We start from the raw sequence: 26,306 nt of genomic DNA on the forward strand, positions 1-26,306 counted from the left end.
CTGGCCAGTAACCATAAAAAGGAAAAGAATATGGAAATAAAAAATATGTAATAATATTGTCATTAATAAAATGTAAAAAATAATATGTAAATAGTCTTGCCTCTCCATGCTTTGCCAAAAAAAAAGAGCTTAGCCAGTGTTTGAGAAGAAGTAAGGACTCTCCTGATATCAACTTAAGATTCTGACCTTGGTGATATCAAAAGAACTAACAGGGAAGTGAAAAGGAACTAACTTTCTTTTTTGGGGGGGGGGTCATTAGGTTTTTATTTATTTATCTTTGATGTAGGTACTGGGGATTGAATCCAGGACCTTGTGCAGGCTAGGCACACGCCCTACCACTAAGCTACACCCTCCCCTCCTAGGAACTAACTTTCATGCAGGGGAATTCAGGATTTATTATGTTGTGTTCCCTTTGAGTCTTCCCTAAAACCATCTCTAATATCACCATTCGTATGTTTCCACACACTGGTCAAGACTGCCAAACCCTCCTCCATTTAGAAGTGTTTTGGGGGTGAGGGTATAGCTCAAGTGGTAGAGCACATGCTTAGCATGCACAAGGTCCTGGGTTCAATCCCCAGTACCTCCATCGAAAAACTAAATGAATAAACCTAATTACCTCCCCTTGCAAAAAATAAAAATTAAAATTAAAAAAAAAAGTGTTTTGGGTCCTGAGTCCTGACACCTCAAGACACCTCAGGGCTCTGCCCTTTGCTAACAGAACTAGAAGAGGAGATAATAGGCTAATAAAATAACAGATTGAACACTCATCCCCAGTAGATGGTTTAATAGGAGCTTTGACAAATCAGTGCCTTGGTTCAGAAGAAGGCTTCTATACATGAACCCCAATGTTCATAGCAGCACTATTTACAATAGCTAAGACATGGAAATAACCTAAATGTCCATTGACAGATGACTGGATAAAGAAGTTGTGATATATTTATACATTGGAATACTACTCAGCCATAAAAAAAGAATAAAATAATGCCATTTGCAGCAGCATGGATGACCTGGAGACAGTCATTCTAAGTGGAGTAAGCCAAAAAGAGAAAGAAAAATACCATTTGATATCATTCATATGTGGAATCCAAAAAAAGAAGAAAAAAAGACACAAATGAACTTATTTACAAAACAGAAACAGACTCACAGACATAGAAAACAAACTTATGGTTACCGGAGGGAAAGGGGGTGAGAAGGAATAAACTGGGAGTTTGAGATTTGCAGATACTAACTAATATATATAAAGTAGATAAACAACAAGTTTATACTGTACAGCACAGGGAACTATATTCAATATCTTGTGGTAACCTATAATGAAAAAGAATACAAAAAGGAATATATGTTTATGTTTGTATGACTGAAACATCACGCTGTACACCAGAAAGTGACACAACATTGTAAACTGGCTATACTTCAGCTGAAAAAAAAAAAAGGAAAAAAGAAGGCTTCTAATCATACAGAGAATTTTAATCAACATAATAAAACCAAGTTAAAAAAAAGGTCCTACTTGCCCTGAGTGCTCTGATTTATAGCCCCAAACTTTATTGAGACTTAGCTCTTCCTCAGTACTGACTCATCCACCAAGCACATACTTAATGAGCACCAATGAAACAATGACAAAGATGGAAAAGGGCAAACAAAGCTAAATTAAATACAATCTTTGGTATCCAATGACGTGCCATCTTATCCTTTGGCCTCTTAACTGAAAAAAAAGGTGGAGAATTTTTTAATAATCTTACAGAGAAGACACTCTTTAATGTTAACCCAGAGAACCCATTTTCTAGAGCTCAAGAAACAGCTCCTGCAAACCTTCTTATCCGAGTTCTCTGGTGGCCACAGGGAGAAGGAAGCGGTGGGCACTTCCTCACGACACCATGTCTTCAGACAAGCAATACACCTGCTGAGGAGTGAGAGGAGAAGCTGGGAGGAAGGGGAGGGTTGGTGGAAGTGAGCTCATTAAAAGAAAAAGGTACACTTTGGACTGAAAGGCATTCTGCCCACAGACTTCCTTCCTAAAAGAGATGTTTGCTTTAGGGGAAGTTTTGTGCCCCTGGACATAAGCAGGTTTCCTTTAATGGTTAGAATTTTGACATAGCACACAACCAGAAGAGCTGGTAGTGCTGGTCGACAGAGAGATGGTTAGGGAACGCCAGTGGATGGATGTAAAAATCATACAGGCAAGAAGTACTAAAGAGTAGATTTTTTAAAAGAACGTTTTGTGATTTTATTCAATTAAGCCCTGAATTTTCAGATTTTGGAAGCAGAATTTTCAATGACTGAAGGATGTCCATTTTCCTGCCCTGAGTGCCAGTATCTAAAACTATCTTTTCCTTATTACTTTCAAGGGGATTTCAGCAGTTTTTAATCCAAAATATGGCCTCCGTTTCTTCTCCTTTTTACTTACAAATCATGCTGACATATCCATTCAACCATTGTTCAATCATTCTACAAATATTCTTTAAGCCTTTGCTTGAGGAACTGAGCAATCGAGAGCTAAAACTTAAACAACACTTGATTAAACAGACGGGAACAGGGATAAGAAACCAGAGTGTGGAGGGTGCCTTGTGGGTTACAGAAGCAACCATCAAAGGATCTGCAGTAAGGCTGGGGAAGTTTGATCGAGATTTATTTGTTGGGCAAACAAAACGTAGAAAGGGGAAAAGACGGCCAAGCAGAGCTGCACTGCTACAGATATGACTGGAATGTTCAGTAAACCAGTAGCCCCTCGGTTCTGCGGGGCAGAGGGCTCACCTACGACGTGTGAAATGAGGTAAAGAAGAAAAAGCTTCCTGAGCCACGTGAAGTATGCTTATTTTGATTTGGTGCGAAAAAAAAATCAGTGAATTTAAAAAGGATTTTGGATAACATTCCAGGTTTTTCAAATTTACTAGCTGCCACCTTGGACAAGTCACACAAATGTTCTCAGTTCCCCTACTGGTAAAACACCTTCCTTCCAGATACAAGCATGTACGGTATTAGAACGAACACCCTACAAGCACAAGGCTTGTCTCTATATGATCGCTGTTTAAGATCTTGTAGGCAAACAGTGGTGCTCAATAAATTTATCAAATGGATGAGTGAACTACATGTTGAAACAGATCTAAAAAACAAAAACAAAAAACAAAAAACAAAAAACCCTTTTTAGCTGGTGAAATGTTTTCTAAGTTTAAAGTACCAGAAGTAAGTCACCCCTAAAACACCTGCACCTGTTTCAGATGACCTTTTGTGGGTTTGGTTTTGCTATTTGCGTTAACTAAGATATTGACAACTAGGAGTGAAGCAAATGACAGTTCTAATTCTAAATGGAGTCTCTGTTGCCTAAGAGGTTTGTGACACTTAGGAACTTTTTTCAAAGACACAGGCTGTCAAGTGTTATTCAAAAGAACGTGAACATTACAACTAGTCTTTGCTGCACCTGCCTACAGACAGCATTTTGAGGAACTGCTCTTTCCTTTGATGGTTGAGTATCTGGAGGGCATATGCAAATAGTCTTCCGGACTTCCTAACTACCAAGGTGAATAGTGTTCAGACTCCCTTCAAGTTAGAACCCCCTAACAAGACCAGGTTTACTTCCAGAGCCCACTAGTGTACGCAAAGTCACTGCCAGGGGAAGCCCTTAGTACCTCATTTAGACCTGATATCCCACCAAAAGGACATCATTGTCCAAGTGTCAGGACAATAGAGTAGAGCGCCCTCTGCAGGCAGGGTAGAGGTGGCAAGATTAAGCACGTGGAACAGACCGTCTATCCAGGCACCCACTGGAAACAAGTTTATGCTAGGAAAATAACACTTTTTAAAGATGAAGCAAAAACCCAAGAGGATAAAAGGAAACTTTCAACGAAGAGTGGAAGCTGAATGATCTGAGCTTTCCACTAGAAAGGGAAGATAAATTCCTGCCCCCTCAAATAATTCTGTATTCAAACTGCCACATACCCCTGAGAAACTGGCAATGCTCTTCTACGCAGAATCCACACTGACTGTGATTACATTTGGTGTGAGAGCAGACCACAGCACATCCAGGCAGCACGGGTGGGTTTTCTCTGTGTGTGTGTTTTTGATACACATAAGCGGCACAGATGTGGGGCTCCATCACGACCCTCTAACAGTGGTGTGTCTCGCAATGAAGAATTACAGGAGGTGCTTTGATGTCAAACAGAGGTGCCTCCTTTTAGGAAAATGGTAAATTTAACTTGCTTTGGTTCAAAGCTCAGCAGTCCTCCCCAGTCTCCCACTGATGTGAATGCTACAATTTTCTTTTATTCACTTCCTCAATGACTTGCCATCAAACACCTACAAAATCATTTTACTGCAGCAGTTTGGTCCTTGTGACACCCAAATAGGATGGAGAAGAGAAAAAGAAACACAGAGAAAAGGAGGAAGGAGGCACAACAGTCCTTCACTTGTGAGCTGTGAAACTGTTCTCTTGCGTCCGGCACCACAGGCATTGAGTTAAAAACAGTTTGGGGGATCTCGGGTGGGGAAATGGCTGAAACAGACTGACTGCATTTCACTACTGGCTCAAATTAGTGGGGAGGAGGGAGTGAGGCAGGAAATAAACAGATACAACAAAAGTCTCCAGCCCGTGGAACAAGGAAGAGTGAAAACGGCCCTTTATGGACATCAAGAAACCTAAAGTTGGCAATGCCAGTGGTTCCCAACGCCCATCCTTTGGAGGGAAGACGACTTCTTAACCACAGCAGGGTTTCATTTCCCTCTTCAGGATCTGAATTTAAAGAGATGATGTTTATTTAAGGGGCCTTTCCCTGATAGGAAAAATAAACCCACAGTTTACACATATCTCTGCTTAAGGCAAATAACATATTTAAATTTAATTACTTGGAGCCTAAGGTGGTTTTTTTTCGTTCCCTCCTTCTTTCTCATTTTCAATGCCACGGCTCTGATTTGCTCTTTATCAAAGGTTTGTGCATTTTAAAATGCTGTCAAGCATCAAAATTAAATGCTTCAGAGCACTAATGATATCCTTGTGATTAACGGTTTTGCCGTGGCAGAGATGCTAAGAACTCAGGTGTTAATATTTATCGCTGTCTTCCACATTCCACCAAAGGGAGGAAAGGATTCCTTCTCCGACCTTTGTACTACTTATGGCACCAGACACCATTGGGCAAATTCTATTTTTGACTATTAGATTGCAGTCATTTATAGTACTCAACAGTGTACGGAGTGCTCTCATGGACACATGATCCCGTCTGTACTACATTCAAGCAATTAGCTGCGTTAGCCCTCTGCTAGTTCTGAGGTAAAAATCATTAAAAGACTCAGTCCCTGTCCACCCTCCCTGGAAACATCACTGATGCTGTAAGGACTCAGCTCTGCTCACCACGGCTCGTAGCTGCTGTGTCATTAAGTACCCAAGCACAGTTTCTTACAGTTGAGAAGTGAAATTGTTTTTCAAGCAAACAGACAGACAAAAGGTATGGACAAACGTGATTCCAAAATTAGTATGGGATCATTTTCCTAGCTAACAAGAGACAAAGAACCAAGTTCTCAATTAAAGCCTTAAGAAGACTCTGAATTAAATGAAGTCCATTAACATTTAAGTATGAAAATATTAATATTAATTAAGCTTATGCTTAAAATGTATGAGGGATGCACTTTCCCCCCATAAAATGATCTCCAAGGTCAGTACATACAGAGTCTATTTTAAACAAATACTATAAAATAAAGCAGGGCACGGTAACATTTACCAAAGGATACAACAGACGCATGCTTCTGCTGAGTTTTCTGACTCTGATTTGGGGACACTGATGATGCTTTAACTAAGTGATCCAAAGCAGGACTTTACAAAGCCCTTAACTCAGACTCTTTACTTATTTCTCCAGAGAAATGGATGGCAGATTATTTTAGACAAATTCTTTATACAAACCTATTACCCACCTTTTAAATAACGGAATGGGATGCAACTCTTAGCCTTCACGTTAAGTGTTTGCAGACGGAAATCGAAGGTGCTGGGATTGACCCCTGTGGCTAACTGTCCGACGATGCGAGCTCCCCTTCCACAAACGACTGTCTCTGGAATGGAGCTGCTTAGACAAGGACTGCATTTTCTAGATCCATTCCCAGACAGGACAGCTCATGTGACTGAGTTTTGGGTCAAGGGAATGAGGGTTAAAGAGGTTACCCTTCTTCTAGACCAGACACAGAACTAGCTCCCTAGGGATCTTTCCTTCTCTCTTATCCATACTCTTGTCAGCTGGATGGTGGTGCCCAGGGCTATCTTGGAAGCCCTCCACCAACTCTCCCCCCCATCACCGCCAACTGGATGCCGCTTGAGAAGAAAATCATTTTTAATTACATTAACCTGCTAACTGACATTTGGGGTTACAGCAGCTCATGTCGGTAAAGTGCAGCCATTCAGCCATAAAGGCGTATTTTCATATACAGACAATCTGAGAATTAATAACAGATTGACTCACGATTTTTTGACTTTACAATGGTGGGAAAACCATGTGCATTCTGTAGAAACCATGCTTCGAATTTTGGATTTTGATCTTTTCCCTAATGTACCCAAAGAACTATTCTGTTTTTCATAAGCGGACAGTCACTGGTTTGTGAGATTCTGGTTGAGAGCTGCCCTGCGGTCAGCAATGCCAGGGACAGACCATGCAGCTCTGCCGGGACACCCGTACGGCCCCAGGTCTTCTAGGCGTGAATGAATTCCGCAGAATCATGGAATGCTGGGCTCAACAATGCAGCTGAGTTTGTTTGTTTGTTTTTGTTTTTGAGCTTGTTTTAATGTTAACTGGGAAAAGACAGTGGGGTTCTCAAAATGGCTTGCTTGAGTTTTCTTTTTAGAAAAGAGTTAAGAGTTCATTGCGTAGTTAACAGCTCATGCAGCTGAAGACCTGGACCATGTGAATCAAAGCTAAACAGAGAAGAATGGGCAAACGAGCCAAAAAGTACTCTTGGCCTCCTCTGCAAGGCGCGTTCACCCACTTAACATCATTTAACCCCTGCAACTCTCTGAAGTCTAGGGTTCCAATTATCACCTTTGATTTTATATATGGAATCTCTTGCACCACAAAGAAATGAAATAATTTGACCAAAGCTATATAAAATGAGATTTGAAACCCAAAAGTCTGCTTGACTCAGAAGTATGTGATCATATGATCCTCTCTGTGTGCTGCATGTCTGTAAACGCACACACACAGACACACACACACACTGAGCTGGCATTGATGGGAGGAATTGCTCTGTGTCAAGCATTGCTTTAAATCTGTTGCATGGATTAATTGATATAATCCTCACAAATACCCTTGGGACACAGGTACTATTCTTATTCCCATTTTATAGATTAGAAAAATAAGGTAAAGAGAGTTTGAACAACTTGCCCCAAGTTATAGCTTGTAAGTGATGAATTCAAAAGTCAGGTCTTAGAGCCCACATTTTTAACCACTAATCTCTAAAAAGCTTCTAGTCTCTCTCTTCCTTTCACTAGTAAAAAATTAGAGATTTGAAGGTTAAATGGCCCCCCTCTTCCACAGAATCAGCTTCAAAACAGCTGCAAAGCTTAGGTCGGCTTGATGTTAGGTACAGAGCTATCTACACGCATTGCTGGTTGCCAGAAATCCAGAGATAAATTAGACAAGGTCCCTGTTAATAGAAAAGTGTAAAGCTTTCGGCAATGAATCACCTCATATTAGAACTACCTACAGAGCTAAAAAGAGAATCATTTGAAACTGAAAAATTCAATTACAAAATAAAATAATAGTATTTGGAGTCAGGGAAGAAGCCGGGGGTGCAAGGCAGGCAGGCTTCTGGAAGGTTGGTGACATTCTATACTTTGATCCTGGTGATGGTCACATAGATGTTCACTTCGCCATAATTCCCTGACGATACATATGAGTTTTGCCTACTTTTCTGTCTGTGCATGCATTTCACAATAAAACGTTTAAAAAAATAAGTTAAAATGTTAGCTGAGAGTATTAATGCTAGAATATTAAAATTAACATTAGAAAGACTCATTCACAATTTTTGGTGAACCGTCTGGGTAAAACGATCTGAAGGTGCCTTGAAAGAGTCAGGTTTTTGCAGACTGGGACTTGTATAAGCATTTAATTGCTGTATTTAATACCTGAACTCTGTAATCACTGCTCTCTGTGGCAAAGAAAACGCATCGCTTAAATGTCTGTTTTACTTTTCAAAATAACCATCTTGAATTAGCATTCCTACATGGATAGCCATACTGTTAGTTGTAGAATTAAAAGTCAGTGAGGGCTCAACTTGAAACTAAGGCCACATCCCCTAGAATTAACTGGGGACGACTTCAGGGGCACCCAAGTATCTCTAATGCAGTTCAAGTGTGTCTTCTGTTTCGTCTGAGAGCTGCTTGTTTTACTTTCTATTTGCTCACTAAGAAATTTGTTGGCAGGTTCTGACAAGGATAGCCCAACACTTGCCAAGAGAAACATGGCAGGAGTCAGTGTGTATTTCCTGCTAAGGAAGAATGCCAGTTTGAGGCAAACAGGAAAACAAGCCTTTCCACTGGAAGGTGATTTATCAGAATTTGCCTGGGCAGGAAAATTGTTTAAAGATAAGAGAACAGGGTAACAACAGAAAAAAAAAAAAATTAAATACATTTTTTTTTCCATGAATGCCTCTAGGAAGATGAATCTTCTCATTGGTGTCTCAGTATGCTGGAAAGTGTCTAGTATAAACTCTTAGTTGGAATGATTTTATAGGTGTCTTGCTTAGAGTGAACGAAGGGTCCAATGTGTTGTGAGCCCCTCTGTGAGTGACAATGCCCTCCAAAATTAATCTGGAATGTGAAGGATGGTGTAAAGAAAAGGTTCTCTTCTCTTGAGCAGAAATACAGCATAGAGAGCGGAAAAGGATTAGCTTCTGTGAACCAGGGCTTCTGTTCCTTTAGCTGTCAGCTCCACTGGAGAGCTCCAGGCATTCCAAGTCTGGAACATAAAAGCTGTGCTGTGGGCTTCAGGTTCTTTTGTTACTAAGACAGCTGCTAATCGTCCCGCTGCGTTAGGAGCCAATGAAACAATGCTGTGACATTTAGCTTTCTGACACCCAAGGCATCTAGATCAGTCCCCAATTAAAGATGTATTAATCACAAAGACTCTGAAAGCCAGGATGATAGATGCGCCCAGTAAATCTTTGAGCCCGCCTTTTACTTTCACCCTCAGGTTTCTACATTTACAGCCAGACATTCTTAAAAGCCTACTCCAGAAACTGACCAATAAAAAGCCTTGTTCATTACTCTATATCAGATGCTTGCCGATGTCCTATGCCTGAAAAGCCTTTCAGAAAGAGGTAAGACATTGATCATTCTGCTAAAAGAGCCTGTCTGCTTCAATAAATAGATCCACTGAGGCTGTTGTCATCTTGACTTTTTAAGTGTGATAACTAATTCAGGAGTGTGGCTTTGCCACTTGCTACAAGGACACTCAAATCATCTGCGTAGTTTAAAAAAAAGGTGTTAAATAAACCTAGGAAACTTCAGGGACAAAATACTAATAATACTAATACTATAATACTAACAATCTTCTCCAAGTCAGGCCAAATCACCTTCAGGTCACGGCCTCAGTGAGAGTGAGTAAATTATGATTTTGATACCTGGAACAACAGAAAAGAGCACGTGTTGGATGAAGCCCCTTAAATTCTGCTTTGAGATTTATGTTAATAAAAGTCTCAAAGTCACTTTTTCACACTGGTTTCCATTTCACAAGGGAAACCAGTTTGAAGAGAGCCTTGATAAATTGTCCATCAGGGATAACGTCCATGCCATTTGCTATGAGTAAGGGACCTGGTAATCAACCCGAAAGCAAACAAAGAAAAAATTAAAAAACAAAAGCAGATAGCCTGACTGGTATTCTCATAGAGGCCAAGAATCCAATTTCCTTTTTTCTTCCTTATACATAATTTTCATAGGAGGCATCTAATTACTAGGATGCAAAACGAAGAGAAAAAGCCTCAACACATGAAGCTCACGTAACCTCAGAAAAGCAACATTACCATTCGGAGTTATTGCAAATCTTTCAAAATGAGATTCCTATTTTTTTATGTCTGAGGTTAATGGAACCCATAAGAGACAAGTGCAGTATTTGCAAGGTGCCAGGCTGCTGCCAGCTCAAGGCACTGAATTCCTTGGCTTTCAGTGGACCCCGAGTATATCATGAATAACTCCTTCCCCATCACCATCTCAATGATGGTCTCCCATCTTCCAAGTTGAAAGATAGGAAGTCAATTAGTGTCACTTATGATGTGAACACCTGTCGACTAAGCCCTGGACTGAGACCAATTCTATTACCATAGTCACTCGATGGCTGCCAGATGGTCAGGCCTTGGACCATTTATGATGGAGTCCAGATACAAGAAGGTGACCTAAAGACAGAAAGGTCCAGAGTCCCATTAGTCATCTCCTGAGCCATCCAATCCCCCATCACATATACAGTTGGAACAGGATACCTATTTTTTGTAATGGTTATTTTAAAAGACCACATAAGCTGCTTTAAAAAAAAAAAAAAGTCATGGTGACCCTAAATTGAGGTTATAAGCTCCATAAAGGGGAAGCATTTTCACCAGCTATTGTCATTTTTATCTTTCAAACTACTTTTCAGTAACTCAACTTTCTATTATTATTGCATTTTGAAACACATAGGCAGAAAAGAGAAAAAAAAACAGAAATGAAAAATATCTGACAAAGAATAAAGTGGAGCATGAAATTAGAGGCTACAGATTATCACTGTGAGGGGGAGCCAGGCAGAGGAAACATTTCAGTACAATTTTGGTTGCAAATCTACGTGCTGTATGCTACTCGGAGTTTTTCCAAGTCCAAATGTTGCTTGGCTTTAAGAACAACGGCTCAACACTGAGAAGTGATGGTCTTGGGTGGTATGGCAGAAATGTTACAAGTGGTGAGAGAGAGAGAGGGAGAGAGAGAAAGAGAGAGAGACAAGAAGACAGCGAATTGAGTGAAGTACTGAGCCTCTCCATCATATTTTCAGTTTGGTTTCACTGTATGGAAGTCTGGGAACGTTCTGAACACAGAGAATCAAAACATTCAGGGGACAATTTCCAGGAGGCACAGAATGCCAAGGAGCTGGGGTTTAGTGCTACCTAAGGAAGCCTCTGTTTTATTGGTACCAAAGCTTTCTCACCCGGTTTCTTGCTAGCTAGATACACAAGCACAAAGAAGGGACTGATAAGGGGAGAGAAGAGATACAGAGACCTTGGGGTTAAATTACAATCAGCACATTTTGAAAACGCTTCATATACAAATGGTCACCACATGCTAAGCTCTCAAATACTGCAGCCACGAGATGATACTCTTGCAGGCCTCATAAGTGAAACTCTATCTTTCTGGCAATTCTTTTCAAAGCTATGATGGAGGTTAGAAAAAGGACCATAATTTATGAGAAGGGATTTTAAGCTTGGGAATTTGCAACCATAGAATTAATTTTTTTTTTTTATTTGGGAGTATCAGCCAGAAACTAAATTGTATGTACCAGATAGTTTAAACTCCTAGAGGCATTATAAGACCAAGGCTGAGACAACTGAGATGTTAAATTTTAAAATGTTATTAAGGCCAATAGATGTCTCCAACTGGATCTGTGCTTGACAATTCAAGATGACTTTTCTAGTCACAGAGAATAACAAAGGACGTATTAGGAAAGTTATAACTGTTTTAGGACCTGAATTTTTAAACTAGGAGGTTCACAGCCTCTCACTGGGACCTTTCTAATACAAGTTGCCGAAGTGTAAAATTCAGTATTTACAAGCTCCACCCAGGAGTCAGTCTGTAAATACGGGAAGGACCTCATTAGGACAATGTCTCACCTAGAAACAGTCCCACAGCATCGTCTCTAAAAAAGATGTTGGAGCAGGGCAGTTGTATGGAAGTTATTTTGTGTGTGTACTAGAACAGGAAGGGAAGAGGAGGTAGAAAGAGTGAAAGCCATCACACAAAGAATGTACACAGTTAAGGTTATACTTTTGAAGAGTTCACAGTGAGATGCTTCTCAAGTTTCATTCTCCCCAAACAATACATTTTTATATTATAGCAAGATTCTTCAAGTATATTACCAGCCTCTTCTTAATTAGTTGACTGGTCGGCGTTACTGACCAGGAGGGCTGTGAGCACAACTTAGGCTTTTAAAATCCTATGACCACTGTTCTAGATATAAGAAGACACTCATAATTTTCCCAGGACAAGATTCTGCTGTGTCTGTCCTACTGGCTTTCTGTGGAAAACAAAGCAACAAGAATCCTGATTACATACTGTAATGACAACCCTACCCCTATTTTAAATGGGGAGGAATGAGATGCTGTTGGCACCAAGAACTCCCAAGCCTCCAAAAGCATTCTTTAATCTCCTGCAGCAGTGTTTTGTTGTTTTCAGTGTACAAGTCTTTCACCTCCTTGAATAATTAATTCATAGATATTTTACTGTTTTGGGTGCTATTGTAAATTGAATTTTTTTTCTTAATTTCTTTGTCTTATTGTTCATTGCTAATGTAGAGAAACACAACTGACTTTCATCTACATGTACCTGGGACACTTTACAGAATTTGTTTGTTGACTCAAAAAAAAAAAAAAAAAAAAAAAGCATCTTCTTAGAAAGTTTCCTAAAACTCAAAAAAAAAAAAAAAGCATCTTCTTAGAAAGTTTCCTAAAATCTCATTCTCCTGAAGTCTTGTAGGGTCAGGATGAGGTTCAGTGGGCTTCCATGCAAACAAGGGCTCTAACTGCAACTCTTAGGATCATCTGCAATTTTCAGATTAAAAAAAAAAAGGCCTTGATTATCTTGGAGTGGAAGGAGCACTGGATGAAGCTTTAGCTAGGTGCGTATTCAAAACCCCTGGCCTGTTTCTATGTGTGCCCCTGGCTTTGAGAAAGGGACATGCAGGAATCTGCGCTCTCATCCACCTTCACGTTATTATGCTCAAAGTACACACTTAATTATGCTAAAAAATGGAGGGGTTGATACAGGAGGCAGATTGATAGCTTGCAGTACCTTTTCTAGACAACACCAACTCTCCAGGGAGCCATTGGGAGCCTGCTCTGTTCAGTGCTTGTTCTTACCCAAGCCTGTTACACACGCAGCAAACCTGTTGGTGGCAGGTCCCTACTCAGCATGCAGGTCGAAACTGACGCTACACATTTACATCTTGTTTGTAGGCACACGTCACCAACAAAAGGTTCCAAGATAAGAAAAAAAAAATTTTGGGGGGGGTTGGTTAGGTTGGTTGGTTGGTTTATTTGTTTGTTTGTTTAAATGGCGTTACTGGGGATTGAACTCAGGACCTCATGCATGCGAAGCATGCGTTCTACCACTGAGTTATGCCCTTTTCCTCAAGAAATTTTTAAAAATCATCTACCTACAGCCTTCATTCAAGAGGCTTTTTTGACCAAACTACCTGAGAACTCCATGTAACCAGATTATCAATTGGAAGATGCCAGGCAAAGAGGAGTGGCCCACCCATCCTCTTCTCTCTCTCTCCTCCCTTTCCAAGAGTGATAGCAGATCCCTGTCATTACACCCATAAGCTATTTTAGATAGATTATTTTTTTTAATTTTTAAAAATTGAAGTATAGTTAGTTACAATGTGTCAATTTCTGGTGTACAGCACAACATTTCAGTCATGCATATATATACATATGTTTGTTTCCATATTCTTTTTCATTATAGGTTACTACAAGATATTGAATACAGATTACGTTTCAGAAAAGAGCCCTTGTGCTTTGTCATAAAGCACATGAAACACAGGAGAGCCACAACAGAGTTCCTTGAGGGCGGGCTGATCAAATCAGATATAGGTATCTGAATAGGGAAAGAAGGTACTGAATGTAAGAGCTGTTTCCTTAGCCATGTGTCCACTATTCTGCTGACCATTCAGCCAGATCCCCACAGCACTGTGGGTACCAACCTTTACGTGTGGGACCAGATCATTTGTGAGATTCCCGAAGAGAGCCATGATGTTCGCTAGGCAAGTGATGCCTGGCACCATCTCTCTTGTTCTATTACTATAGTTTGGGGGCAACCTATGGAAATTATTTCATCCTTCTGGCACAGCGAAGGAGGGAGAAGCGTGTGTGTGCTGGGGTAAAAGGGGACAGTAGGGTAAGACACACTTAAAAAGAAAGAGAGAGTTTTTTTAATACTCATGGATAGAGCTTAGTAAGGTTTGCTTATCTTGACAGATCAAAGTGTAAATCCTAAAAAGAATCCCCTTGAGACTTTACCTGAAGACAACACACGACATGCCCTCCTACTGTATACCTGCATGAAAACAGCACCCGAATGCTGAGTTTCAGAGAAGGTTCTGTACAGTGAGGTGACAGAGACCAGCATCTTAATTAGCCCTGCAGATTTACAAGCTCTCAATGCAGGACTAGTCCTGCAGCACGGCTCTTGGTTTTCCTGGTGTTTCAAGAAAGACTCTTTAAAGACATCAGTATGGGGTTAATGAGAGCTTTGATAAAAGTTTCTCTGGATCTTTTTATTGACGCTTAGTTGAAAACTGGACCCTGGAGAGTCTCTACTGGCTCCTTGGAGGAGACAGTCATTCATTCTGCCAGCTCGAGTGACAACTGGACAATTCAGAAGCCTGTCTAGAATCTTTGCTAGCTCTGCATTGCTCATTGCTCATCTCAGCTGGGCACGTATTTTTCAGATCTCTCGATGGTTTCTCCATAGGGTGTGAGAGTTGGCCGTAGTGCTCGAAGGAATGAGTACAAATCAGGGCTAAGACTGTCAAGTGTTTAAGGTGAATGCTGGTGAGCGGATTTCCCTCCTCACAAATGAACATGTGCGTATACTTGTAGAGGACCGAAGGGGAATGCATCAGGAAAAATAGTGCTCTCAGTCCTGGGTGTGCAAATAAAACCTCCACTTTCTTAGAGTGAAATATTCACCTCTTTAAAAAGTGCAATCCAATTTTTCCTTACATGCAATGATTAGCACTAGGCTTTACAGACACACTGTTTGTCTGTGCTGTTCAGTCAACCTTGAAGCTGGGTGATTTTAATTCCAAAAGTAGGTGCTTTGGGGAAGCTTTCATCTTTTTCTTTTCACCAGAACTTGTGCCATCTGCTCTGTATACCAATTCATGGACCCTGGTGGTGCCACGCACAAGAAGCTGTCCCCCTGTATACCTACCAGTTTATTTGATTCCTAATTATGATCATAATTAGTGAACATAGTTAATAATTACAGGGGTGGCAACAATATAGGATAGAAAATTATTTTATGTATAAAGTTAGAATTGAGAGACTGTTCCCTTAAAAAAAACTGTACTGCATGTTTCAAAAATGTACATTTCCTAGGCATTAGAACTAAATCAGGAGCCCACGACTAGATCAGAGCTGTTAATGAGAAAACCAAAGCCCGACTTCTCTGGAGGCTTGTTTAGGCCCATGATGACCCAGGCACGAAAGGACCCTCCAACCAGCTGCTTCTGTCTTAGAGGTCCTAACAATTACATACCAACTGCTAAGGATGCACCAGTAGCTTTTCAGCAACATCTCTCAATGGAATAGCTTTACAGTTTATTCAAAAAATTTTTAAATGTGTCTTTAGAAAAATTTTTGCCTTATAGACTTCACTAGTTACATCGTGTGCTTTTCCTTTAAATTTCTTAGGAGTAAGGAAAAAGAAAACTATAATTTACTTGAGATCAAAGGCAAATGAGAAATCATCGCGGGGAGGGAGTGACGTTAAAAAGCAGCACAGATGATTATTAAAAAAAAAAAATGCTGCCAGCATCTAGGAATCATACAACAATGCTAAGAATGCATGTTTTCAAGAGAACCAAAACACCGCCTGAGCAGAACAGTCAGCACATTCCATGTTATATATTTAGACCTGAGAGTGACTGGATGAAGATTTGTGGTACAAGAAAGCAAAAGCATGTTGGAAATCCTAATGATTTTTTTCTTGAAATCTTGTTCATAGAGTCAAAACCTCTAGGAAAAAAGTTGTCTTGCTAAATGTCAAAATTGTTTCCGACGTGAAATTAACCTAAATGTCAATCCACCCAGTCTTTTGGCCAGAGCAGTCTCTGACAAATGACATGAGCATTTCAACATCTTCTCAACCTCCTCACTGACTGGTCCTCTTTTGATTTAGTACCCCAGAGCAGGGATCGGCAACCTTGCTCTGTAGAGACCTAGATGGTGAGTATGTTCACTCTGCAGACGACTGTCTGACCAACTCAGCTCTGCTGTGGTTCTGGGAAAGTAGCCTTAGACAACACACACACAAATGAGTAGGCCCATATTCCAGTAAAACTTCTTCACGGACACTGAAATTTGAATTTTACGTAATTGCCAAACTTTGCAAAATATTATTTTTTGATTATCTTCAGCCCTTTGGAAATGGAAAAACACATTCTTAGTGGGTTGGCTCACACAAGGTGGAGAATCAAGTTTTGGGCCCTGCAATAGGCACATGAAAAGATGCTCAATATCACTAATTAACAGAGAAATGCAAATCAAAACTACAGTGAAGTATCACCTCACACCTGTCAGAATGGCCATCATTAAAAAGTTCACAAATGATAAATGCTGGAGAGGGTGTGGAGAAAAGGGAACCCTCCTACACTGTTGGTGGGAATGAAGTTTGATGTAGCCACTGTGGAAAACAGTATGAAGATTCCTCCAAAAACTGAAAACAGACTTCCCCTGTGATCCAGCAATCCCAATCTGAAGAAAACTAATTCGAAAAGATACATGCACCCCAATGTTCACAGCAGCACTATTTACAGTAGCCAAGACATGGAAACAACCTAAATGTCCATTGACAGATGACTGGATAAAGAAGTTGTGGTATATTTATATAATGGAATGCTACTCAGCCATAAAAAATAATAAAATAATTCCATTTGCAGCAACATGGATGGACCTAGAGATGATCATACTTAGTGAAGTAAGTCAGACAGAGAAAACAAATATCATATGATGCATATGAGACCAAAAATGAGACAAATAAACAGATTCAACATAGAAAACAAACTTATGGTTATCAGGGAGAAAGGGGTAGCGAGGGATAAATTTGGAGTTTAAGAATTGTAGATTTTAACTACTGTATGTAACATAGATAAAAAACAAGGTCCTACTGTATAGCACAGGGAACTATATCCAGCACCTTGTAATAGCCTATAGTGAAAAAGAGGATGAAAAGGAGTATCTGTATGTATAAATGAATCACTATGCTGTACACCAGAAATTCAACACAACATTGTAAATCAATGATACCTCAATTAAAAAAAAAACAAAACAAAACAGAAAACCAAAACAACCAAACCAAACCAAACCAGAAAAACCCAAAGACAAAAACAAAACAAACAAACAAACAAACAAACAAACAAAATCCCACAAACAAATAAAAAACAAAGATTTGGGCCCTGGTTTGCCACCCCCTGCTCAAAAGCACCAACAGAAGCCAAGTATCTGTGCCTCTAACACATCAACAGGTATTTCCCCATCCGCCCTTCCATTTCAAGTTACAGAAATGCTGGGTCCTTCATATCTCATTTGGGTTTAGCAATCCGTTCCCATTCTTGCAATCACCAGGATTGTGCTTTCTGCTTATTAATTTGCTCTTGAACCACATTTCAGGCCCATCCAACGCAGTCCCTCACCCTTAATTACAGGCCAGAACCACTCCAGAATGACTTTGAACTTCATCGCCTTTCCTATCAGGCCAAAGCGGACTTCCTGCTTTCTGGACTTTCTTCCTGTTTCTTTGCACGTTGAGGCATAATTACACAACAGTCCCCTTACCTAACAACCGCATGGATCTTAATCTAGTCGGAGGCAGAATTTTATACACTGAAGCTAAAGAAGTTTGCATGGGCCCTTTCCAAAGCTCAGTTCTTCATTTGATATTTGTAATTTTGTAGGTTTTTTCTGAAACCACACAAACATCGTCTAAGCTTCAGACCCACCAAACCCGGCGCCACCACACCTAGGGCACACTAACTAACAGAATTGCCCTAAGACGGCTTCCCTTTCTTCCACCATCTCCCTGAAGCCATCCTCTTGCTATCTAGGAGACAGGTAGCAATTAGACCCAGTGGGGATGAGAATTATCCCGCTCAAACAGCATAATGTGTCTAATTAAAAGACGGCCAAGAAGGAGAGAATGGGGACTTACCAGTTGAGAAGTAAAAGACAGGATGCCTCTTGTACTTAGCTATTTTCTTTTTTCTACTCATTATTTTGATTTTATTAACTTTATCATTACTTGACAAAGAGATTTCACTGCTTTTACTGTAAATAAGTGTAAGCGTCAACAGACAGGTGTTGAACATCTGCTCCGCGCTGCGCAGTGGCGTCACAGCCTGGTTCCTGCCACTTCATTGTCGGTGTGGGGTTTTCTTGCAGCTTTCTTAATTGTCCATCTTAGGGAACAAGGCCAGGGTGACCAGCAGCACCAGTTCATTCTGATGGCAAAGCAACTGGAATTCCTCACAAGAGGCCCCAGGGGCCTTTTATAACTGCTATCCTCTGAGAACAGAGCTGGGAGCCCGGTGTTCCCAGAACGGAGCGGTGGAACCAAGCAAAGACAGGTCAGCGGTGGAACTCTGAGAAGCCGGGCATTGCTCTGAAGTCACAAAATCTGTTTTTCAAACACATCGCTAGAGCAGAGTTTCTCGATTGTGACAGGAAGGACATTTCAGACCAGACAGTTCTTTGTTATGGGAGGCTGTCCTGTGCATTATAGGATGTTGAGCAGTATTCCTGGACTTCACCAACTAAATGCAACGGCACTCCCCTTCCTCCCAGTTTTGACAACCCAAAATATCTTCGGACACTGCCAAAGGTCTGGGGAGGGGTGTGGGGCACCTATACTAGAGGTACAGCCTGGGGGGGGGGGATGGGGGAGCGGGGCAAGATTCAGATGCATTCTGATAATTCTGCCCAAACATCTTTGGAATGTTTTCCCACTCTTGGAATTTCCCTAGGAGCCAGTTTCTGAACATCATATGGAAATTAAGCCCTACTTCTTCACGACCATTGCTCACGGCGATATGCTCAGAATCAAAGAAGTTTAGAATTAGAAGAGATCTTAGAGATTAGCTAGGTTCAAATAATTATGTAGTCCACTGAATAGCTGAACTCGTCCAAACCCAGTGTTAAAGACATTTTGTCTCTGGGATACTATAGCTGTGCTAAAGAGAGACTGAAGACCAGACGTATTTTGTTGTAAAGTACCTAGAACAACATCACATGTGAAATAAAAATCAAAAGTGTTAACAGTTGTTCAGGGTGCAATTTGGGGTTAGGAGTGAATACCACCTACGGGGGTTCATCGTGATTTGAAACAAACGAAGCAATCCAGAGTACCGTCCAGCCCCAGAGCTGGCCGACTGGTATGGAGGTTTACGGGGTGCAGAGTAAAAACTGGTTTGGTGATATTACGATCTACTGCTGGCTGCCATCCTGGTATTTTTAGCAAAAAATAGTCACCGTTCTGTTGCTTGGTCAGGAAAACCTTGTTTCTTTTATACAGCATTTCTCTCTCCTTGTGACACATCCTGTATTCATTTCCCCGAGATGGTCCACTTAAGTAAAAGTAAACTGAAGGAAAGTCATCTAGAAAGCAAATCACCCAGCAGTCTGCTTATTCTTTTTTCATAAGAATCAAAACCATCTCTGCCTAAACAAAAGCTGGAACTGTTGCTGGAGGATGGAAGACGGAGGCAGGAAAATTAGAGTTTTCAAGAGAATCTCATTTTGTCCCTTCGGGATTGTAACGGAGGAACGTTAAGTGTAGGGAGAACATTGTTTTCCTTGTCTGATGTCTTCCCACCAGGACACGTCAGCTGGAGCAACCCCCCCCACTCTCACCCCCTTCTCTCACCTCTCCTTCATGCTCCTGGCATGGGGTGGGGGTGGGGTGACTTAGGAAGAGAGATGAGGAGAGATTCTACATCCAGATGAGCTCCACCCTCGCAGCTCCCTCGGACCTGCCTCCCTGCACAGAGCATCCACTTGGGCAACCTGGAAAGCACAGGCTTTATCCTGGCAGGGAGTCTGCAGTCAGCCAGCCGGGCTGCACTGTCTCCGGGTGACACCCGGCGAGCGTCACCAGAGCCAGCCCTTTTGGTCACAGATACAAAGCACACATCCTTTCATCAGCTGATTGGCAATAAAGCCGAGACCCCCTTCATCTTGTTTTCTGTGTCAAGTGGGTTTGAACTCAGGAGGGGAGGAAAAGGGTGTTATTAACCCCTTAAGACACCAGTTGTAGGATGTAGGTGAGAATGGTTTAAATAACATGTGAGAACCCTGGCCCATTCATACCACATTCCACAACTGCATGATCAAAGCTCAGTTAGACCCCCATCTCCACACTCAGATACTCACAGTCCGGTCTCACAAATGGGGAGCTGCCACGTGGGCGACGCAGATGCTATTAATTATCTATTTTATTTTATTTTGGGGGGGAGGGCAGTAATTAGGTTTATTTATTTATTTATTTATTTATTTAAATTAATATTTTTAATGGCGATACTGGGGAGTGAACCCAGGACCTCATACAGGCCGAGCACGCACTCAGCTATACTCAGCACCACTGAGCTATGCCGTCCCTGCATCTAATAATTTTAAAAGAAAGTAGCTGTTGTCTCTCAGGAGCGGGGCTCTCCCCGACTTCGAGGGGGGCTCCAACAAGAGCTTGGGTGCATCACTGCACCTTCACAGAGCTGTTCAACTGTGACAGTCCCAGGGGTGGTGATAAGAAAACCAGGAATTCTAGGTTTTGTGTTCATGTGCTTTAAAATGTATTCCTGGTGAGAGAAGAACCCTGTGAAAACAGAACAAAACTGCAGAGCCACGAACCTTTGTGGCCTCCAGGTGGTAAAAGCTAACATTCATTTATTCTATGTATTCCTTATAGAGGAATCGGCGAGACATCATTGCCGATAGAGGTCCTTAAGGAATTGAACGTAATGAAATGATCGGAAGGACAGCAATTAGAACATAATTGTGTGTCTGTAAATGTGCTTAGGGGAGTTTTGATGGAGTTTACGGTTGCTACGTTCACCCAGAATTTTGGCCTACATTATTAATTTGCGCTGCTATGAAGAAAGGATTTGTTAATCAAAGATAAACCATCCCAGTGATTTTGAATTAGAGCACGCCAAATCACAGTAGGGTAACGAGGCAGCGCTGTACACACATCCAGCTCTCTGCTAAGAGGAAGCTCTCTGGCTGGCCACCTAGGAGGTCTCCTTATTGAAAGATTTATTTTTAATTTTGAACAGCTTCCCAGCATTACCCTTCACGAAAATTAAAATAAGGAGCCGGAATTTTGTCCTATTCAGCAAACCTCCCGGCAGGACTGCACGGGGTGGCAGAAGAAAACTCATTGTGTCAGAAGAATTCTCTGTCCACCTTTTTCCTAGATCTAAAAGAATTACACCTACATTTTAAATAAAACTTTGGCTTTTTTGCCTTCCCTTGTGTAACGTTTTCTTCTTTCGGAGGATTTTTAGCCTCTCTTCCATCCTTTATTTGTGCCTCTGGCTTGGTAGGGGTTGATATAATCCCTTGGCTTGAATTCTTAGGCATACAGAGAGTCAGAGAAGTCTCCCCACAAAATCTGTGGGAGCCAAGCTTGTGCTCAGATCATCTCCCAGAGGCTAATCTCCACCAAAGACAACGACGTCACCTTATATAGCTGAGGCTTCAAAAGGTCCATTCCTAGTCTTAATTCCATTAAGAACGCGAAGTAGTGATATATCTGAGGATAGCGGAAAGGGGAAAGGAGGGCTGAATGTAAAAATATTGATTGAATCATAAACCAGATTCTCCAGGGGTGCAGAAACCACTCTGCATCTTCTCCGCTCCTCGTAACTCAGAGACACCAGTGGCACCAATGTGTTTCCCAGGATCTACGTACAATATTTCCACTGCCTTCTTCCAGAAAAGAACTGATAATAAGCTGGCAATCACAATGTACTTGCGATGCTGTCAGAACCCCCTAAATCACACTAGCCTTTTAGAGGAACAAAAGCGATGACCACAACAGTGTTCGCTTCCTAAAACTGCAAAAATAAAAGGCAGAAAGCTAATCAGATGATCTGTTCACACCGTGTATTTTAAAGGACTGGTCACAACTGTGTAACTGAAACTACTTTCCGGGAAGGTCTGCCACTGTAGTTTAGTTTGGAATCTCCCCCCTAGTCTTAACTTTTTATTTATTCTAAAGAGTTCAGGGGAAAGTGGGAAAATAATGGCTTTGGATTGGGACACTGGAGTATTTCTCACTATAGAGTCAGTTAGTACAGATATGTTTGACTTAACTAGCGAGTGCACTTACTGAAACATTTATTTAGGAGAAAAAAATGCAATAAAAAGCAATAGGATTGTTGGCAATTGATAATCTTTTTCCGGCAACGTGTGTTGTTCTTAAGAGCTTCACAAAAAGATAAACCACAGTCTTTTTCTCCCCTAAGTCCTCAGAAATAAACAACAGGGAGCTGGCAATGTGAAGCACATGGTGGAAATCCAGAACGGAAAAACAGCATGAGAAAGCGTGGAGACTTTTTCTGGGGAAGGATGGGAGTAAGCGGGCCAGGAGCAGAGCCGAGAAATCTGGATTCTAATTCACACTTCGGAATATCTGATAGACGAGGTTTGATAACTGTTCTGCAATTAACTCAGCAGAAACACTTCATGAACAGAACATGTTTTCTAGTCATCGAATTAGAAAAGGAAAGTGACACAGAAGACGGGGTAAATTAACCACCCCCTGGCCACCTGTCAATTGGGAATTTAGCTATGAAAATGGTTGCAAAAGGAGGATGTGTTTTAAGGAACATCTTGCCAACCACAGAGATCAAGCTGGCCCTTGAGCCATTCACGGTTCAGAGATTTACATGGTGATTCTCGGAAAGATCCATGACGATTAATTTTAAAATTTTAAAATAAAAAAAAAAGCAAGATCAAAACTACAGCTGCTAAATTTTTTTGTTGTAAAATACACCAAATGCCAATATAAAATCAGTTTTACCATCCTACATAATCTGTAAGTGCTCTGATACCCAACCACAACCTCATCACTAAAATGGCCACAACGTATCCCTTACAAGAGGAGTGCAGCATGAAGTGACCCAACTCACTGGACTGTCTGTCATCTGCTTTCCATCAGACACTGTCTTAGCCTTCATTTAATCTCCACCACCTAGGACAGGACATGCTATGCAGTTGGTATCGAAAAAACACCTGCTGAATAAATAAACATCCTTTAAGTATCTTTTGTATTATAACACAGCTCACAGGTTTATAATTAGATCCCAGTAGTTCTTCTTCAGCTGTAGAACTTTAGCAGCCTCCATGGATGGCAATACAAGCTCTCTGTCTATACATGGTTAGATCTCACGGTAAACTGGATCCGATTCCTACCTGCCTGGTTGGTCGTCACTGTGACAGACACGGATTGGTCTGGGCTGGGGTTGTACTTGGACACTCCATTCACTGCCCAGATTTCGAACGTGTAGTTGGTATGAGCCAGGAGGTCCGTGATGGAAACCCTGGTGGTCTTCAGGCCGTTCTGCTGTGGGGTGTAGTGGACCCCGCTTCCGCAGGGTCGACACTTGCTGGAGTCACCAGCTCCACACTTCTTGCACACGACGTTGTAGGAAATGTCCTGGCGGCCACCCGTGTTCTGCGGACTGCTCCATTCCAAGTTCACTGACGTCTCATTGACATTTGAAATCAAGTTTAGAGGAGCAGATGGTGGGCCTGGAGAAAGAAAAAAAAAAAATACTGTCACACGGAGAACTGAAACTTGCCTTTCGGAATCTCTCGGAGCTTACATTATTCTCTGCAGCGACAAGACATTAAGATGGGCCCGTCTGGCAAAGAAAGCAAGAAGCAAATCAAGTCAGCAAAAAATCTTTCAAAAGAGCAATGGGAGAGAAGGCTGTGTGTGTGAGTGTCATTCTCCTTCCTGTACAAACAGAGGTAACGTTGACTGTCACCCTGAGATGTAAAGCAATTCTGCATCCAATGTGCCAAGTTCCCAAGGCTGTTGTGGGACTCTGGTAAACTAACGGTTGGAACAACACTTGTGAAGATAAATGATGATTCCCAAGTACAGTGTGTCATCAACATGGAATAAAATTAACTGAATTGTATAGATACGCCTCTTCAGTTCGATGTGGCAGTTGAGCATTTAGCTGTTTGTGGGTAATTAGTAAGAACTGGTTTATCTGGTTGCAGAGATGTGGAAGATATAGTTGTTGAGAAATCTCATCTCCAAGGCAAGGATTGTGCAAAAGCTCCCAAGACCCTACGTCTTGCCCCTCAACTGACCACGGCTGCACTGGCCCTTTTTAAGAAACTTATTTCCAATGACATCAAAGGTTTCTGATATATGAATGGTGGCAGTGGCAGTTTTGAAACAGAACAACCGATCATAAACAACATAATGGTTGGTTTAAAAACAGTAACGATAAATAAGATCACAGAATCATGTTGAACCCTCCTGATTCTTGCTGTAGATAAATCTTTAATATACCAAGGTGATGTGACACTGTCTTCAAGGGAGGAGAATCAGGGTGGGAGAAAAAAGGGAATTTTCCTGGTCTGAGTTGGTTCCAAAAGTATAAAAGATGCCCACCACCATCTAATGAAAAATATTGGCTCAATCCAACAGCTGGAAAGCTTTCTCTTATCTGTCCTCTTTCCCATTTGGGTCTTCCAAGAAAAGAGCCAAATTAAGTTTTAATGAAAATTTGAGGTTCCTTGCTCATTGCTTCTATTCTACTCCAAATTATTTGTAATGATTGCTTTCACGGAAATTTGTCCCTGTTCCTCAGGAAAAGGAAATTAACTGGAAGCCTGCATGAGGTCAGGAGAAGGGTCATCTAGTCGACAACAATGGGGGGCTGCTCATCCGGAGCAGTCCTTGTGCGTGAACTGGAAGAAGTAACTTTTAAGAATAAAGAGTCATATTTATTACTAGCTCATGGTGACGGATGGTTAAAGGACTGTGGGGGTAACACTGAATAAGGGTAATTCACGTCCGTTTTCTTTTTATACAACTTAATCGAAGACTTTATTTTAATAAGGTAAGCAGAACCTCCCAATCTCCCTTGAGACTAATCACCAATAATCTCGCTCCTAGTTGTTAAGACCTGCTCCCCACTCTGATAACTTTAAAGGAAAAACAATGGTGTAAAATCTGTGTTAAAGGTAAGATTGCCTTCACAGAAGTCCTCAGAAGGAAAGCACAAATTTCCTTCTTGTTTAGATTTCAAATTTGTATCTATGGTTCTCAGCAGAGTGATGGAAAATAACGGAGAGTTAACTAAATGTTTTTTTTTTTTAACAAATTGTGTTTTTTTTTTTTTAGATAAATGCTTAGAGCTATTTGAAATCACAGACTCCTGGAGCCAGATAAGATGTTAAAGATAATTTGATGAAATAGCCTCATTTTATAGATGAGACAGTTGAGATCCAGAAAATGAATCTGATAATCTGAAAGTTCATGCGACCAAATGAGTGACAGAATCTGACTAAAATCCAAAAATCCTAACTCCCTCCCTGGGATTATTCCCACTCCCCATTAAAGGTAAAATAACAAAAAATCAGTAGCTTCAGCCAAATTTTGAGAGATAAAGATAGGAAAAGGGAGTGTGGATCTTCAATCCTGTTCAAATTCTGTAGCTGCTTCTTTGCCATCTGATTGAAATCCACTGCTAGCCTGCAGCTGAAGTTGACCACAGCCTGGTTCATAAAATGGGTCAAGCCACTGGTTCTTATTTTCCTGTGACTTTCAGGGTTAAATAAGAGTGACTCTTCAATCCATTAACCTCCTTGCCAAGGTTCCCGGTCCACTTTCACATGGGAAAATGTGACACAATGAATCAAGCACTGCAGAAGCAAAAAGTCAGTAATTAGTATGTAGGACGGGGCATAGCAGTGTCTAAACAGAGAAGAAATGGAGCAGAAAACTAAATGGTCACAGGACTCAGAGATATAACTCTGCCACGTGAAAAAAAAATAACAAAGATGCTGCAGGATTTCAAAATGGAGGGCTGGCATGAAAACAAGACGTAGCCCAAAACAGCTTTCTTCCTTTGGGTAGCGATTCTGTAAGAATCTACCCTGGGGGTGATGTTCAAGGGAAGACAGAGAACTAAGCAAGTTCAAGTTCAACGTTGCCTCCATGAATGGTTTAGTGAATTGTATGGCGTATGTTTTTATGTTTTGCTGCAGAAGGAGTGATGGTTACATGGGGCATAGTAGCAGCTTAGAAATTGGACGATAACCAGAAGATTGAGGTAGCGGGAAGGAAATACTAGAAATATCCACCGAGG

The 26,306-nt window shown here is 41.1% G+C and overlaps 1 protein-coding gene across 2 annotated transcripts in view; it reads right to left on the bottom strand.

Moving 5' to 3' along the window:
* The window catches only part of EPHA4 (EPH receptor A4), a 136,781-nt gene that overhangs the window by 37,141 nt on the left and 73,334 nt on the right, over nt 1–26,306 (bottom strand). For both annotated transcript variants that reach the window (XM_010988407.3, XM_010988408.3), the window contains exon 5: nt 23,386–23,724. In XM_010988407.3, the coding sequence (XP_010986709.2) occupies nt 23,386–23,724 (339 nt within the window). The remainder of the gene's footprint in view (nt 1–23,385; nt 23,725–26,306) is intronic.

Source organism: Camelus dromedarius, chromosome 4 (genome assembly GCF_036321535.1).
Source record: "Camelus dromedarius isolate mCamDro1 chromosome 4, mCamDro1.pat, whole genome shotgun sequence".
Classification (NCBI taxonomy): Eukaryota; Metazoa; Chordata; class Mammalia; order Artiodactyla; family Camelidae; genus Camelus; species Camelus dromedarius.